Genomic DNA, 12,171 nt, shown 5'->3' with positions numbered 1-12,171 from the left:
AACCTATGCAACTTATCTGCCCTGATACAAAGGACGTCTCCCATACAAGATATGGGTACGATTGGGTAGATTTCAAACTCTATTAGAATTTCCATGTTAATAGGAATTCTGGTGTAACCAAGGTGATAGCTGCTGACAAGGTGGTGAGGTTATTTTTTTCCTGTTTTTGTTATCTTATTGTTGGGTTTTGAGAGGTTATAAACTTTAAAATTCATTCTTTTTTTAATCTGAAATAACTTAGATAATTTGTTCAGAGCATGCTGCAAAGCTTAACTTTGCATTTGAGAAGGGGAAAGAAAGAGAGAAGGATGTGTAGTGTGTGGAGCCTTGCTGGTATGGTACACGAGCATGTTTCTTTTCATTTTGGGAAAGCTGACAGTTATTCTGGATTTAAATACATAGAGGGTACTCTTTCAAGCTTAGAGCAGTGCTTTTTAAGAGCACGTATACAGCAACCTCCCTGTCCACCTAAAAAAAATAGACTACTACATCAACAACCACAGGCTGCAGCTGCTGTTGCTTAAATATTGCAAAATTTCATGCCTGTACTGGTGATACTTGTGTGAACATTCTCTCAGCATAACAGATAATTAACTGTATATCAGCTACAACTGTACCAATTTTACAACTAGGAAAAGTTAGGTTGATGGTGCACTATTTTTTTTGAAAGCTGCAAAGAAACAGTTACAGTTCTTCCTAAAAATAAACATCTTTCTAAATCTCATGCATGAAACTGGAAAAAGACTGTAGACAGTGTAGTAGTTCTTCATGAATCTTTTAAAGTAAAAAGATATTAATATGTAGAATATTGTGAATGTAACTTAACTGTTTCTTTAATGGTTTGTTTTACTTTATATGGTAAAACACTTTGTTTAACTGAATCTATATCTTTAAGAGATTATCTCTATGTTTTCTGTCAAGTAAAGCTTGGCTTTGGTCATCCAGGTTAGACATAAGTAGATATTACTTTTGTAAATAATTTAGGTGGAAAAGAAATTAAGGGCAGTTGCACAACTGATGGAATTTCTTTTCCACAAAATGCTTATACCAACAAACTAGACAAAGGCACTTTAACATCCTTTTGAGTCAGCTTGAGGTGCTCTCCTCTAAAGAGTGAGAGCATTTTAAACAGCTCCTGATTTTTTTCTTTTAATTTTTGCTGTCAGGAGTGACTGTGAAGAAACAAAGCATATATAATAGGAGATATATGCATTTCTCTTGAGGAACTGAAGTGTTTTAATAAGAAGTGAAGAAAATATCAATCATCAAAAAGAAAGAGAAAAACTAAATAGACTAAACAGGATGATTGAGTTAAAAACTGGATTGCCTGTGAGTAATGGTTATGAGTGTATCTGAGGTGTTTTAGTCATCTTAGGTTAACAAGGATGAGGAATAGATGGGAATAAAAAAAAAGAAGTTGCAATAGAGATGCCAGCCATAGATTCTGCCTTCCAATGAAGATGAACATCCCAGGGCTCCCTGCCTGGCCATGGCTCCCTTCCTGCTCTGTTCAGCACAGTGGAGACTGGACAATCTGCCAGGTGCAGGACTTCTCCCTGCATGCCTTGTAAACTAGGAGCCCCACCATGGATACCTCTCTGGAGGCTGAATTTTCTCATATCCTTCAAGAAGAAAAATCATGGAGGTAAGAGGCAGGCTTTTAAAATCATAATCAGTGTAGGGCTTGCTGCTGACATGAAAAGCACTTTTCAGGCAGAGAAAGTTTTCACTGTGAGTCTCACTGCGTGTGCCAATGGTTTTGTAATTCAACACCCCCTGCTCATATGCCCTTCTTTATAAAAAGATTTTTTGTATTGATGTTTGACACAGAGTAAGTCTTGGTAGCTTGAAGTTTAATTAGGGTCTGCTGGTCTCCTACAGCACAGCTGGAAAGCCTGTTAAAAGGACAAAAATCATATCCCTCTCTGAGTTCAGCCTGGTGAAGTAAATGTGTATGTGCCATGTTAGAAGAGTTTATGCTTGGAAATGTGCCATTTCCTGCCTTGCTGGGTATCACTAGAATTAATGCCATGGCCTGCTGCTTAGCTTATACCAGGAGTCAGGTTCCTAGCTTAAAAAAATAGCTACGTAAAATGAAGAAAAAAATTTAGCTGGTTAAAATAAAGAAAAGAAGCAGACTGAAGCATCTCCTGAAAAAAATAAATTGTGTGTACATGGTGCATGAATGATTTACTTTTAGTTGCAACCCCTCCACATGTGCTAATAATTCCAGTTTCTCTGAGCTTTAAATTTGTAAAAGTATAGATTGTCTACAAAAATTTTGGAGAATTGTGCATGTGCTTTATTTTTTATTATTATTTTACTTTTTTCTAAGTAGATTTTTTTGAACACGTAAGTTTTTCACAGGGGTCTAAAATGATTTTCTTTAATAATTAAAAAAGACATTATTTTATTTCTTTAATAATGCATGGGACTTTCAGCAACCTAATTTGGAAGTAGATTATCTTTAAAATTCCCTTCTAGCCCAAACCGCTTTATGATTATATGATTCTAGTCTTAGGAAAAGAAAGTCTTCAGCATCTGTGGGTGGTAAGCAGTGCACCTAAGGTGCTGCCTGCTGTGATGTTTGCCATCATTGCTGAATGCTTGTGGCTCTTGAAGAAAAGGGACAGTGGGTGAGGACAGTGAGGGTCCCATTGGATCACGCAGATGAAATGAGGTGTGGTTGTCTTTGGACTGAGAATCAGTAACTTGTTGAGTACAGAAGCACCGGGCAGGTTGTGTTTCACCAGCCTGTCTTGTGTCTCTGTGGGTATAGGTGTGTCCTAGGGTGATGCTATGATGCTTGTATCCCCAGTCAGGTCTTCTGTTTAAGCTGGATATTATATTCTGTGCCTTCAAGACGGGCTCTGAGAGCAAAGGTGGGGAGAAGAAGAAGCACAGAGTTTGTTACCAGCCTGCACTCCTCCACACTCTGCTGGAACACAGAACTCCACTCTGTTGTCTGGACATGGATGGGGCAGAACATGGCACTCCTTTGCTTTTTAGTTAGTTTAGCTAACTGAGGCAGTCCAAGTTTTCCTGGACTGGTTTTCTTTCCCTTTTCTTGGATCCATTTGAACCTGCTCTGGACTGGTACCTAGGGAGACACCGAGAGCTTGCACCTTGTGGCCTATGGGGGTCTACTGTGGGCAGCAGCCTTTCCCAGTGCTGGAGGGACTGATAACAGAGCAACCGCCCACCGGAGAGACTTTCCGAATTTGCCATCTCTTCAGAGCAGCAAATGAGTTTGTCACCTGCTCTTGTTCTTTTATTTGTGCTGGGGAGTGCTTTGCCGGTTAAATAAACAGTTTTTTTCCACTTCTCTCTGAGAAAATTATTCTTGAACTGACTGGGGGGAGGAGCTGTGTGGGTTTGCTTTCTGAGGGGGGGGCCCTTTTGGAGGTTTTCTCCCAAATTTGCCCTAAACCAGGACAAAGTGCCCAGCTGGTACCTCTGTTGCACACCTACCCTGGCTGCACAGGCTCACTCTGGGCAGGAGATATAGGCACAATCCCAGAAAAACGCAGTTTCCAAGCAGTTCTGAATCTCTTGCAAGTATTTTGTTGTGATGACAGTAGCACCTCACACCACTCCACTCCAGAGCATGCCCGACATGATGAGACGCTGTTACAGTAATAAACAGCTGTCCTATGGTTGATGTAAGTGGCTCTGGGAAAAGATGTCTGTTGCTTGGACCAGGCAATACAACTGCACACAGAATTAAAATAATTATAGCCAGGGGACTGTTATAATACTGTATGTGTGCCTGTGTTAGTGAAACTGGGAAGAATATGTGACAGTATACTCTTGCAAAATGTGTGAATGTGGCTATTGTGCTGCAAAGAAGGCTGGGACTTCTCCAGCATGGATGTGACAGGGACATGCCTTCCAGCGCAGACATTGATGTTAATTTAACAAAGTCAAAAAATAATGTAGCCAAAGCAGAAATCTCTTTGGAGTTCTGTGCTTAAACTCTAACACCTCAGGTCACAAAATCCATTTCTGGCTGCTTAGGTATGTCTGGTGATACATCTGTCCTAACTTTCATCTTCAATTGTTTCCCATACACACTTGACCAGTGGTGGAATGATGTTTTCTTTTGAAGGGGGCCAAGTACGTATCCAAGCATGCAAAATTTGTGAAGACTGAGACTAATTAAGAATAAGGTACCTGAGTTGATGGTCCAGAGATCATACTTGACCCAAGAGAAAATGGGGAATGCAAAATACTGGATTTCATTCTGTACTCTAAGGTCTACCTGTGCATTTTATTAAAAAACACCCTGAACCACCAAGCCATCATCCTGAAATGTTCAAGATTTGGACTGTGAAATGTTTAGATTCTGACTTGTCTGTGTTATTGACCAGTGCTCTGATAAAGATTTAGTGTGCATAATATCTGTATTACCAAAGTGCAAAAGGACGCCCTCCCTATTAAGGGTTTTTAAAGAGTCTTTTCTGCAGATGGAGAGAACATTAGTAGAAAATGAACAGTATCTTTAGCTATCATCCATTCTTCAGGGATAAAGTAATCAAAGCATCAAGCTAAAGACAAATGCGGATTAAAATATAGGTAAGTTATAGTAAGTAACAAGGACTAAAAGACATCTATTAGAAAGAAATTATTTTTAGAATTATGATCAACAATTTGAGTTCCATTTGAGCAGGGAGCCTAAGAGATATTTTCCCTGTAAATTTCAAATGCATAACTGAGAGTTCTCAAAAAATGTGGCATGGGTCGATTATACTGCCCAGCTTTTAGTGAGAATCTTAATGGCGGTTCTTAAACCTGCTGTAATACAAATAGTGGATTAGCACTGTTTGTGTTAATTTCAGGATACAAATCATGCAGGAACAGTAAAGTAGCTTGTTTAGACAGGATTAAAAAAAAAAAAAAAGCAAATAACAATAAAGTTGTTGCCTGTTGAACTTAATAACAACTTCAGTCCACACAGAAACGGTCTTGAATAAAATACTGCTCCTGCATAGAAAGAGTACATTGTTAGATCTGTGCTATGATCAGCTTTATTCAGAATGTGACAGAGGTGCCTAAGAAATACCAGAAACAGTAAGAGAATACAATTTCTTAAGGTGAATCACACTGTTAATTTCTGTGGAAACTGGAGGTAAATATACTAAGGAGAGTTAAAATGGCATTTGCTAGAGAGTAAAACATCCTTGAACTGCTCTCTCCTGGATATTATCTGCAGGACCTTCATCTTACAAAAGGTAAAGAAGTATACTGCTTACCGTATAAAATATAGGGGAGGTATGCTGGAAAACATTACAGCTGTGAATATTTGCAAAGGTGAGAACAAAATGGATATTCTGTATTCTTTAAAGCAACAAGGGGCAATCCAACTGAACTATTTGGAAGCAGTTTTAAAATCCAAACAAAGAAAATAAACATAGGTTAATTGTACTACTCATGGCTCCAAGAAGATTTGAAAATGGAAAGCATAAATAGATGCAGAGTTGTTTTACAAATAAGAAATTTCCAGAAGCAGCCTTTAAAACCAGTGATATGCATGTGCATTTTGGGTCAGTAAATCCGTAAGATCCAGGTCATTGGAACTTGTCAGCATACATGTTAAAAGAGTCCATGGAAGTATGATATTTAACTTCTTTCTTATTTCTTCTAAGCATCCTCTGATTCTCTTAGGCACAGGAGACTGGACTGGGCAGATTTTTGATCTTGAGTATTTTTGTGCATAGATGCGTCACATTCCACTCCTGTGAGTGTTCAGGATTAATTGATCCCCATGGTCAAAGTTTTTCTGGACCTATTTGGTAATGGGCCATGGGGCTTTGAGGGTAGTTTGGTGATCTCAATCCACCTCTGCTGGATTGACCCTTTCTCAGTAGCTCCTGACTTCTCTCATCATCACCTCTGTGCTTTATGTGGTCACCATGGACCAGAACAGGGAAGTGGGCCCCAGAAGGCTGCTGCCCTAACTCCACAAGCCCCTCCTTTCCAGCCACCCACCACCTGTTCTAACTTGCCTGCTTGAGTGGCCATCAGTGTTTGAGGCATAGCAGCAACACAATAACTCCTTAATGTCCAAGCTTTGAGAAGATGACAAAATGTAATTGTTGATTTTAACCAAAACATTTAAATTACATTTTGTTCAGTATGGTGATTAATGCTGCTTATCTAAAAAATAAAGTCTTCTAGGAAAATTGGCAAACTGGACTTGCATGAAATAGCTAAAATACAAGTACAGTAGATACATTGGCAGAGAAGACATAGTATTTTATGTGTAATGTCAGATCCTAGCAGATGTTGTTAGTTGTATATTCCCCACTGTAACTGATGTAAAAGGTTTTGTAAGAGCACTGAGTACTTGGGGCACTGTTCTACTGAAAGATATCTCTCAGTGGTGAGCAAGCCCTCTGTGGAGGAAAACTCCCTGTTCCTCTTAGGCATGTCACATGTAGTCTCTATAAGAACCAGAGTGTGTTTTTGAAATACTTGTTCCTTACAAAGGGTAGTGGGACTGTGTGAAATGTAGCATCCAGAGAGGAATTCCTGGACATTCTGTTATGCTAACAGGTATTGAATTATTGTGACTCACTCCTACCCTGCTTTCAGAATTGGCAGTGTTGAGCTTTGAATAAACATGCATATTTCCAAAGCTGGAGATAGGCTATAGAACAAGATGCTTCTATTGATACAATTAGGTAACAGTGAAAAAAATTTCAAGGCTCAGATTTCTAGGGTGAAAGAATCTGGTATTCCTGCTGATGAAAAAGAAGAAACTAGTCTTCCAAGACCACCCACCTCGGCACCTTGGCAAAGCTGGTTTTCTTCTCATTGAAAGCACTAGAAAACCAGGAAATTAAGACTGCATATGAATACACATGAACTTGTCTAGTATATCAGTCTAGAAACCAACTTCCCATTTATATATAGAATTTACAGAAAAGAAATCTGTTGAAACTTATCTAATGCTAATGTGATGAAATCCAGACGAGGCTTTTATTGTGATTGTCAGAAATCACTGTTTCCTATTTTTCAGTTTGGAGCATACGAAATGAGTTGAGCATGCTTTATATTTCCTAGAACTAGCAATTTTCTGTCTTTGGAAAGTTTTAGAAGGAGGAGCTCAGAGGTGCTGGGGGAGGGACTAAAATTCATATTAAAGTTTTGGCACGAGAGGGAGAATTGTCAGAGTAGAAATTTTCTTCTGAGGTTTTGCTTTTTGTATTTTTTTTTTAATTTAGGATGATAAGTACTTATGTTCAGACTCTTCTAATAATTTTCTTTTGGAATGCTGATTGTCAGATTATTCCCAGGATTGAAGAATGTGGACTTTCATGTTCTCAGGTAATCTCTTACTTGTTCCAATTTGCTGTCTATTAATATAGTACTTATATGCTACCAAAATAATTGTAGGAAAAGCAAGGAAGCTTTTCTCTTTTACAAGGGAAATATATTTCAGCTGTCCTGAATTCACTTTATATTCCTGTCATTCTGAATTAAGTATCCAAAGTGGCAAAAATTACTCTAAAAGGGGGTGGAAAATGCATCTTTACCATTTGCAACTGCTGCTGTTAGTTTAAAATCTATCTTTTGTATTTGAAACAAAAGATTTTGTTAATATTCATTACTTTTCCAGAATCAGTTTTTAGAACAGCAGTAGTACCAAAGTGAGAGGGAGGAATGAGAGGTTTCAGAAAATGCTAATTATGTTAGGAACATATGAAACACTGCATTTGCTGTGAATAAATGGATTAAGCATGAGAAAGAGTAAAACATGTTTTTCATTTTGTGGTTTGAATGTAACCAGTATTAAATTTAATGACTTCTGTATGTGCATGAAAGGGGTGTGAACCATACCGTCTCCTTAACAGCTTTGGATTTGTATGTTTCCAAATATCCCCGCAAAGGGGCAGTATGGAGATATTCTGCTCTTGGCATTCTGAAATTGTAAACATGGAGTACATTGAAAGATAAATTAAAAAAAAAAAAAAGGGATTAAATAATAGGCAATCTGTCTTTCAGTCTTAGTGAAGGATAATAACTGGTACTGGCTACAGAGAAGTGAAATTGAAATTATGAAAGAATTTGGCTGTCTGTATAAACTTCTGCTTGAAGATGTTGGTATTTAGGACAAGCAGTGACACATTCTAAAGATTGTTTAAATATGGTGGTACTCCCCAGATATTAAGTTAGTTCATGTTAAAGTCATTTATTTTATATTTAATATGTGTATCCTAGAAAAACAGTAGGAATAAAGATCCTTATAAAATACTAGATTGAGCAGAAAAGCCCTCTCTATATTTAAATATTAATGTACTATAGTTAATGTTTCTGTATTCAAGGTTTGGAGTCCCTAGTTACTTAGATGTTTTTAGAATAATAAAATATAACCATAAGAGATTAATCTCTAGATGCACCCGAATACTTTTCAAGAATTTTTACGTACTTATATTCATGATTGCAAATACACATGTATTTAAAATAATTTATGCACCTTGGTCTTCTGCAATGAGAGTTTAAAATATAAATGATTCAAAGCGTGAAGGACTATCAGACTCAGCATGTAAAAATCACCATCAACCTCTTATGATGGGTTTCAGTCTAGGGGATAGGATTTACCTCTGGGGACCCTAAAGGGTATCTGTCAAACCTTAGGTGTTATGTCACAAAGACTGATTCACTAATTGCCTACAGACACGACCCTAAGGTTTGGCAAACTGGATCCCTTTCTTTACCTTCAAGGGTGTGTCTTACACTTTTTCAACTGATTAACTGAGAAAGGTGTGTCTTATTTTTCTTATACAGGGGAAATACATTGTTTCCAGTGTAGCAGAATCAATCCATTATTTGTGATATAAGGGACAGGATTCAGTTCATGTTCTATGTGATGTTTCTGCTAGTTGTATTCAGTAGAATCTTGAATGCATTAATGACTTTTTAAGACAAAAATGTTTTCTCAGAAGGAACAATAATGATCTCAACAGGATAAATTGCTTCCAGCATAGCATTTTCAATCTAGTGCAAAGCACTTTAGCTACATGAACTTTAGAATCTCATGACTAGCTTGTTAGAGGAAACTTCTTCCTCCTTTTCCTTTGAAAGTAACTTCAATTTCTTTGCATAACTGATGATGATTTGTGGGCTCAATCCAGCTCATGAGTTATTCTAAAAGGGAGCAGTCAATCTTCCCTATGAACAACTCAGAGTTGTTCATAGGGGCACTAGTCAGGGGTTGCAGTTTGCCTTTGTCTGTGTGAAATATGTGTGTACTTCCTTCTGCTATATTACATCAGATCCCAAAGTAGAGAATCAATAACTCATTTCTAGCAATTTCCTTAATATGATAATGAGATATTGTAGATTTAAAACTATTAGAGATTTCTGCAGCTGCCGTGTTACAAGTGAACATTATAGAATTTTTTTTTCTCATGAAGTTTTCCCAGATACTTGTACAGTAAATTTCTCTTTTGCATTCAAACTTGAAGCTGTGTCGTTCTTCATAAAGCAATAGGGTTATGAAAAGCAATAATTTGCATTTTTCTGTGTTTTTCAAACATTGGGTATTGTCAGAAGCTTTTTAGCAGGTTTAATACCTGAAACTGTTGAGTTTGACCAGTAGACTAGATTTTAGTGTGGCTGTGTCCACTAGATATTTGTGAGCAGTTTTGACCTCCATGGGTACTCCTTATCAGAGTAAAGCACTGGTTGTACTTAGGAGGCAAATAGTAACTATTTTGAGGCATATGACTTGCTAAACATATGCACTGAACTCTTACCACAACTTTATGAAATATTCTTAATTTACCATGGATATTCAGCAAGATATCCTTGTGTTGCCTTGTGTAAGGCAATATTCAGGTTTCATTACTGTAACAAAAACTGTGCATCTGTTCAGTACAGGAAAGGAAAAAAAATACATTGGCAGTTTGTGCCAGTATTATGTGAAATTTTAAACAGCATGAAAAATATACAGCTGTGGGTTGAATGATGGCAAATGAACAGCTAAGCTTTTATTATATGTTATGATTTATTTCTTCTTTTTTATTTTAATAGCTTGGCTTTAGAGCTCATGTGGTATTCTAGTATTCAAAGATTAAATGCTATGGGCATAATCTCCATAATGCCCCACCAAATAGGAAACACAGTTATCAAACAAGTTTCCCTGTAAAAACATAGGGGAATCCCAGCCTACAATTGAAATTGGGTTTGTGCCCTACTCATTTTACAATCCACATTGTTTGCAGGCTGTACACAAAGAAATATACTTATGCCAAATTTGGTTCAACAGCTGGTAAAGATCAAGAGTACTACATTTAAAAAATACTCCCCAGAACACTGAAATATTATTTGAATTGTCTGCCATTTAATGCAGTAATATTTCCAAAGTCTATGGATAAAGAAAAAAACCACTAAACTGAATCTGGGATTTCCCTCTAATTATAGAGGTTATTGGCAGTGAATCCTTGATATATAACTGCTGCTTGTTCCTGCTATTCATAATCAAAATACATGGTGTTTCTTTACTGGATATTTATACCATGGATCAATGGATCAGTCCGGTTTTGCTGAATACCATGAATATTCACACTGCAAAGCCAATGATATAGTGTACCCCTTAGTCCACAAAGTCAGCTGACATAAATTGCTATTCTTTGTTCATTATTAAGCAATTAATGCTTTAAAAGTGATCCCAAGCCTTTAGAGAATGGACATGGTTATGTGAGTGACATGAGTCAATTGTCCTCTAAAATCTGATGGAAAATGTAATTTTAGACATGGTAGATGTCTAAAGAGACTGATCAAAGACCTGGCTTCCTCAGAGTGAGTGAGAGAGATACATCATGAAATCCCATCATAGGAATACAATTCAACAGAGAATTTTTTGGGTATGCATTAATATATCTGATGACTGAAGGGGATGCATAAAAATATAAAACATATCCTTTGCTAATATTTGCTGAGATGCAGTATAATCCAGGAGAGCATGCCCCAGACAGAAAGCCTGGGGTCTACTTCTCTGCCTGTTATCGAACCACTTGTGTGGCTCTCTTCAAGTAATTTCATTTCTCTGGTTTTCACAAGTACAACAGAGTTCTGACCTTCCTGTGTGGTGTGTCTTAATTATATGTTTTCATTAACTGCTTTGAATATTATAATTATGAGTTAAGTAGTCATTAGTTAGAACTTAAGGGGCTCAGTCATATTGAGTCATTGCATTAGAGTGATATTAACCCATTTGCTTTGGTATCTTTGCTTGCCTTCTCTGCTGGTGGTTAGAAGAGCTGCAATTCAGCATGTTTGGGCAGCTTATCTCTTGGACAGTGATTCACTTTTGCTCTTTGGGTCAAAAAGAGCTTGGCAATGATATAAGATAGCTTCCTGTTGTGTCCTATGCCACTAGTTGGGTGCTGTCGCATCTCCTCCTCCCCTGAGAAGGAGACAGCCAGTGACAGGTACAAACAGGGACTTACTGCAGTGTTTCTCAGTGATACAGCATGTACCACCACCAGCTCCTATAAGAAAGGTGGAGATGGAGAAAGCTCTGCAATTCAGAACTTGCAAAAAAAATGTCATGGTAGCTTTTGGGCTTTTTCCCTTCTCTCTTCCTCAGGAATTCCAGAAAAATGTTGCAAGGTCTGGAAAGACACTAGCCACTGGAATAGCAAACACAGAATACAAGCAGTCATGAAAGTTGGGGGCACAGACTTAACAGGTGTTGGAACTGGACCTGACAAAGTGTCTTGGAGCTGAAACACGAGGCAGTGCTAGAAGATTCACCAGGAGAGATCAGCATCAGTTATGTGCAATCAGTATATAATCTCCTGCAAATAGCAGGAGACACATATTTGATAAACTCAAAAAGGGATATATAAGCAAGCTCAGCAGAAGATCGGAGCAGCTGGCTTTTATTACTGGCAGTGAATTTTAGCTTACATATCTCTCTCAGCCCTAATCTTAGGGATCTGATCTGTCCTTCAGCTCCATTTGGACCCAAAACTTAGTTGGTATAGAGACTTGGAAGTAGGTACTTTCCACAGCCATTTTACTGCTTTGCAGTTGGAAAACTACCTGTAATTTGATCAAATCTGGGTGGGACAGGTTTTCTAGGAGTGGTAAAAACTTTAACGAGGCCACGTGGTGTGACCTAGCTGGAACTCTTGCAGTAAGGTCTAGGAACAATTTAAT

General features: G+C 37.8%; 1 protein-coding gene across 4 annotated transcripts in view; it reads left to right on the top strand.

Annotated features, from left to right (window-relative positions):
- Nucleotides 1-7,090: 7,090 nt before the first annotated feature.
- IL17REL (interleukin 17 receptor E like) overlaps nt 7,091-12,171 on the top strand; it is a 54,478-nt gene continuing 49,397 nt past the window's right edge. For 2 of the 4 annotated variants that reach the window (XR_014952033.1, XM_031503708.3), the window contains exon 1: nt 7,094-7,329. Coding sequence is in view for 2 of the 4 variants with exons in the window: in XM_031503708.3 (XP_031359568.1) it covers nt 7,228-7,329 (102 nt within the window). In the remaining 2 variants the exon portion in view is untranslated. Of the gene's footprint in view, nt 7,330-12,171 lie in introns of all 4 variants that reach the window. The other 2 variants (XR_014952034.1, XM_085569301.1) reach the window with 2 other exon arrangements.

Source organism: Lonchura striata, chromosome 1A, assembly GCF_050655825.1.
Source record: "Lonchura striata isolate lonStrDom1 chromosome 1A, ASM5065582v1, whole genome shotgun sequence".
Lineage (NCBI taxonomy): Eukaryota > Metazoa > Chordata > Aves > Passeriformes > Estrildidae > Lonchura > Lonchura striata.
Note: the sequence above shows the minus strand (reverse complement) of the source record. Positions and strands in the feature narration are given on the sequence as shown.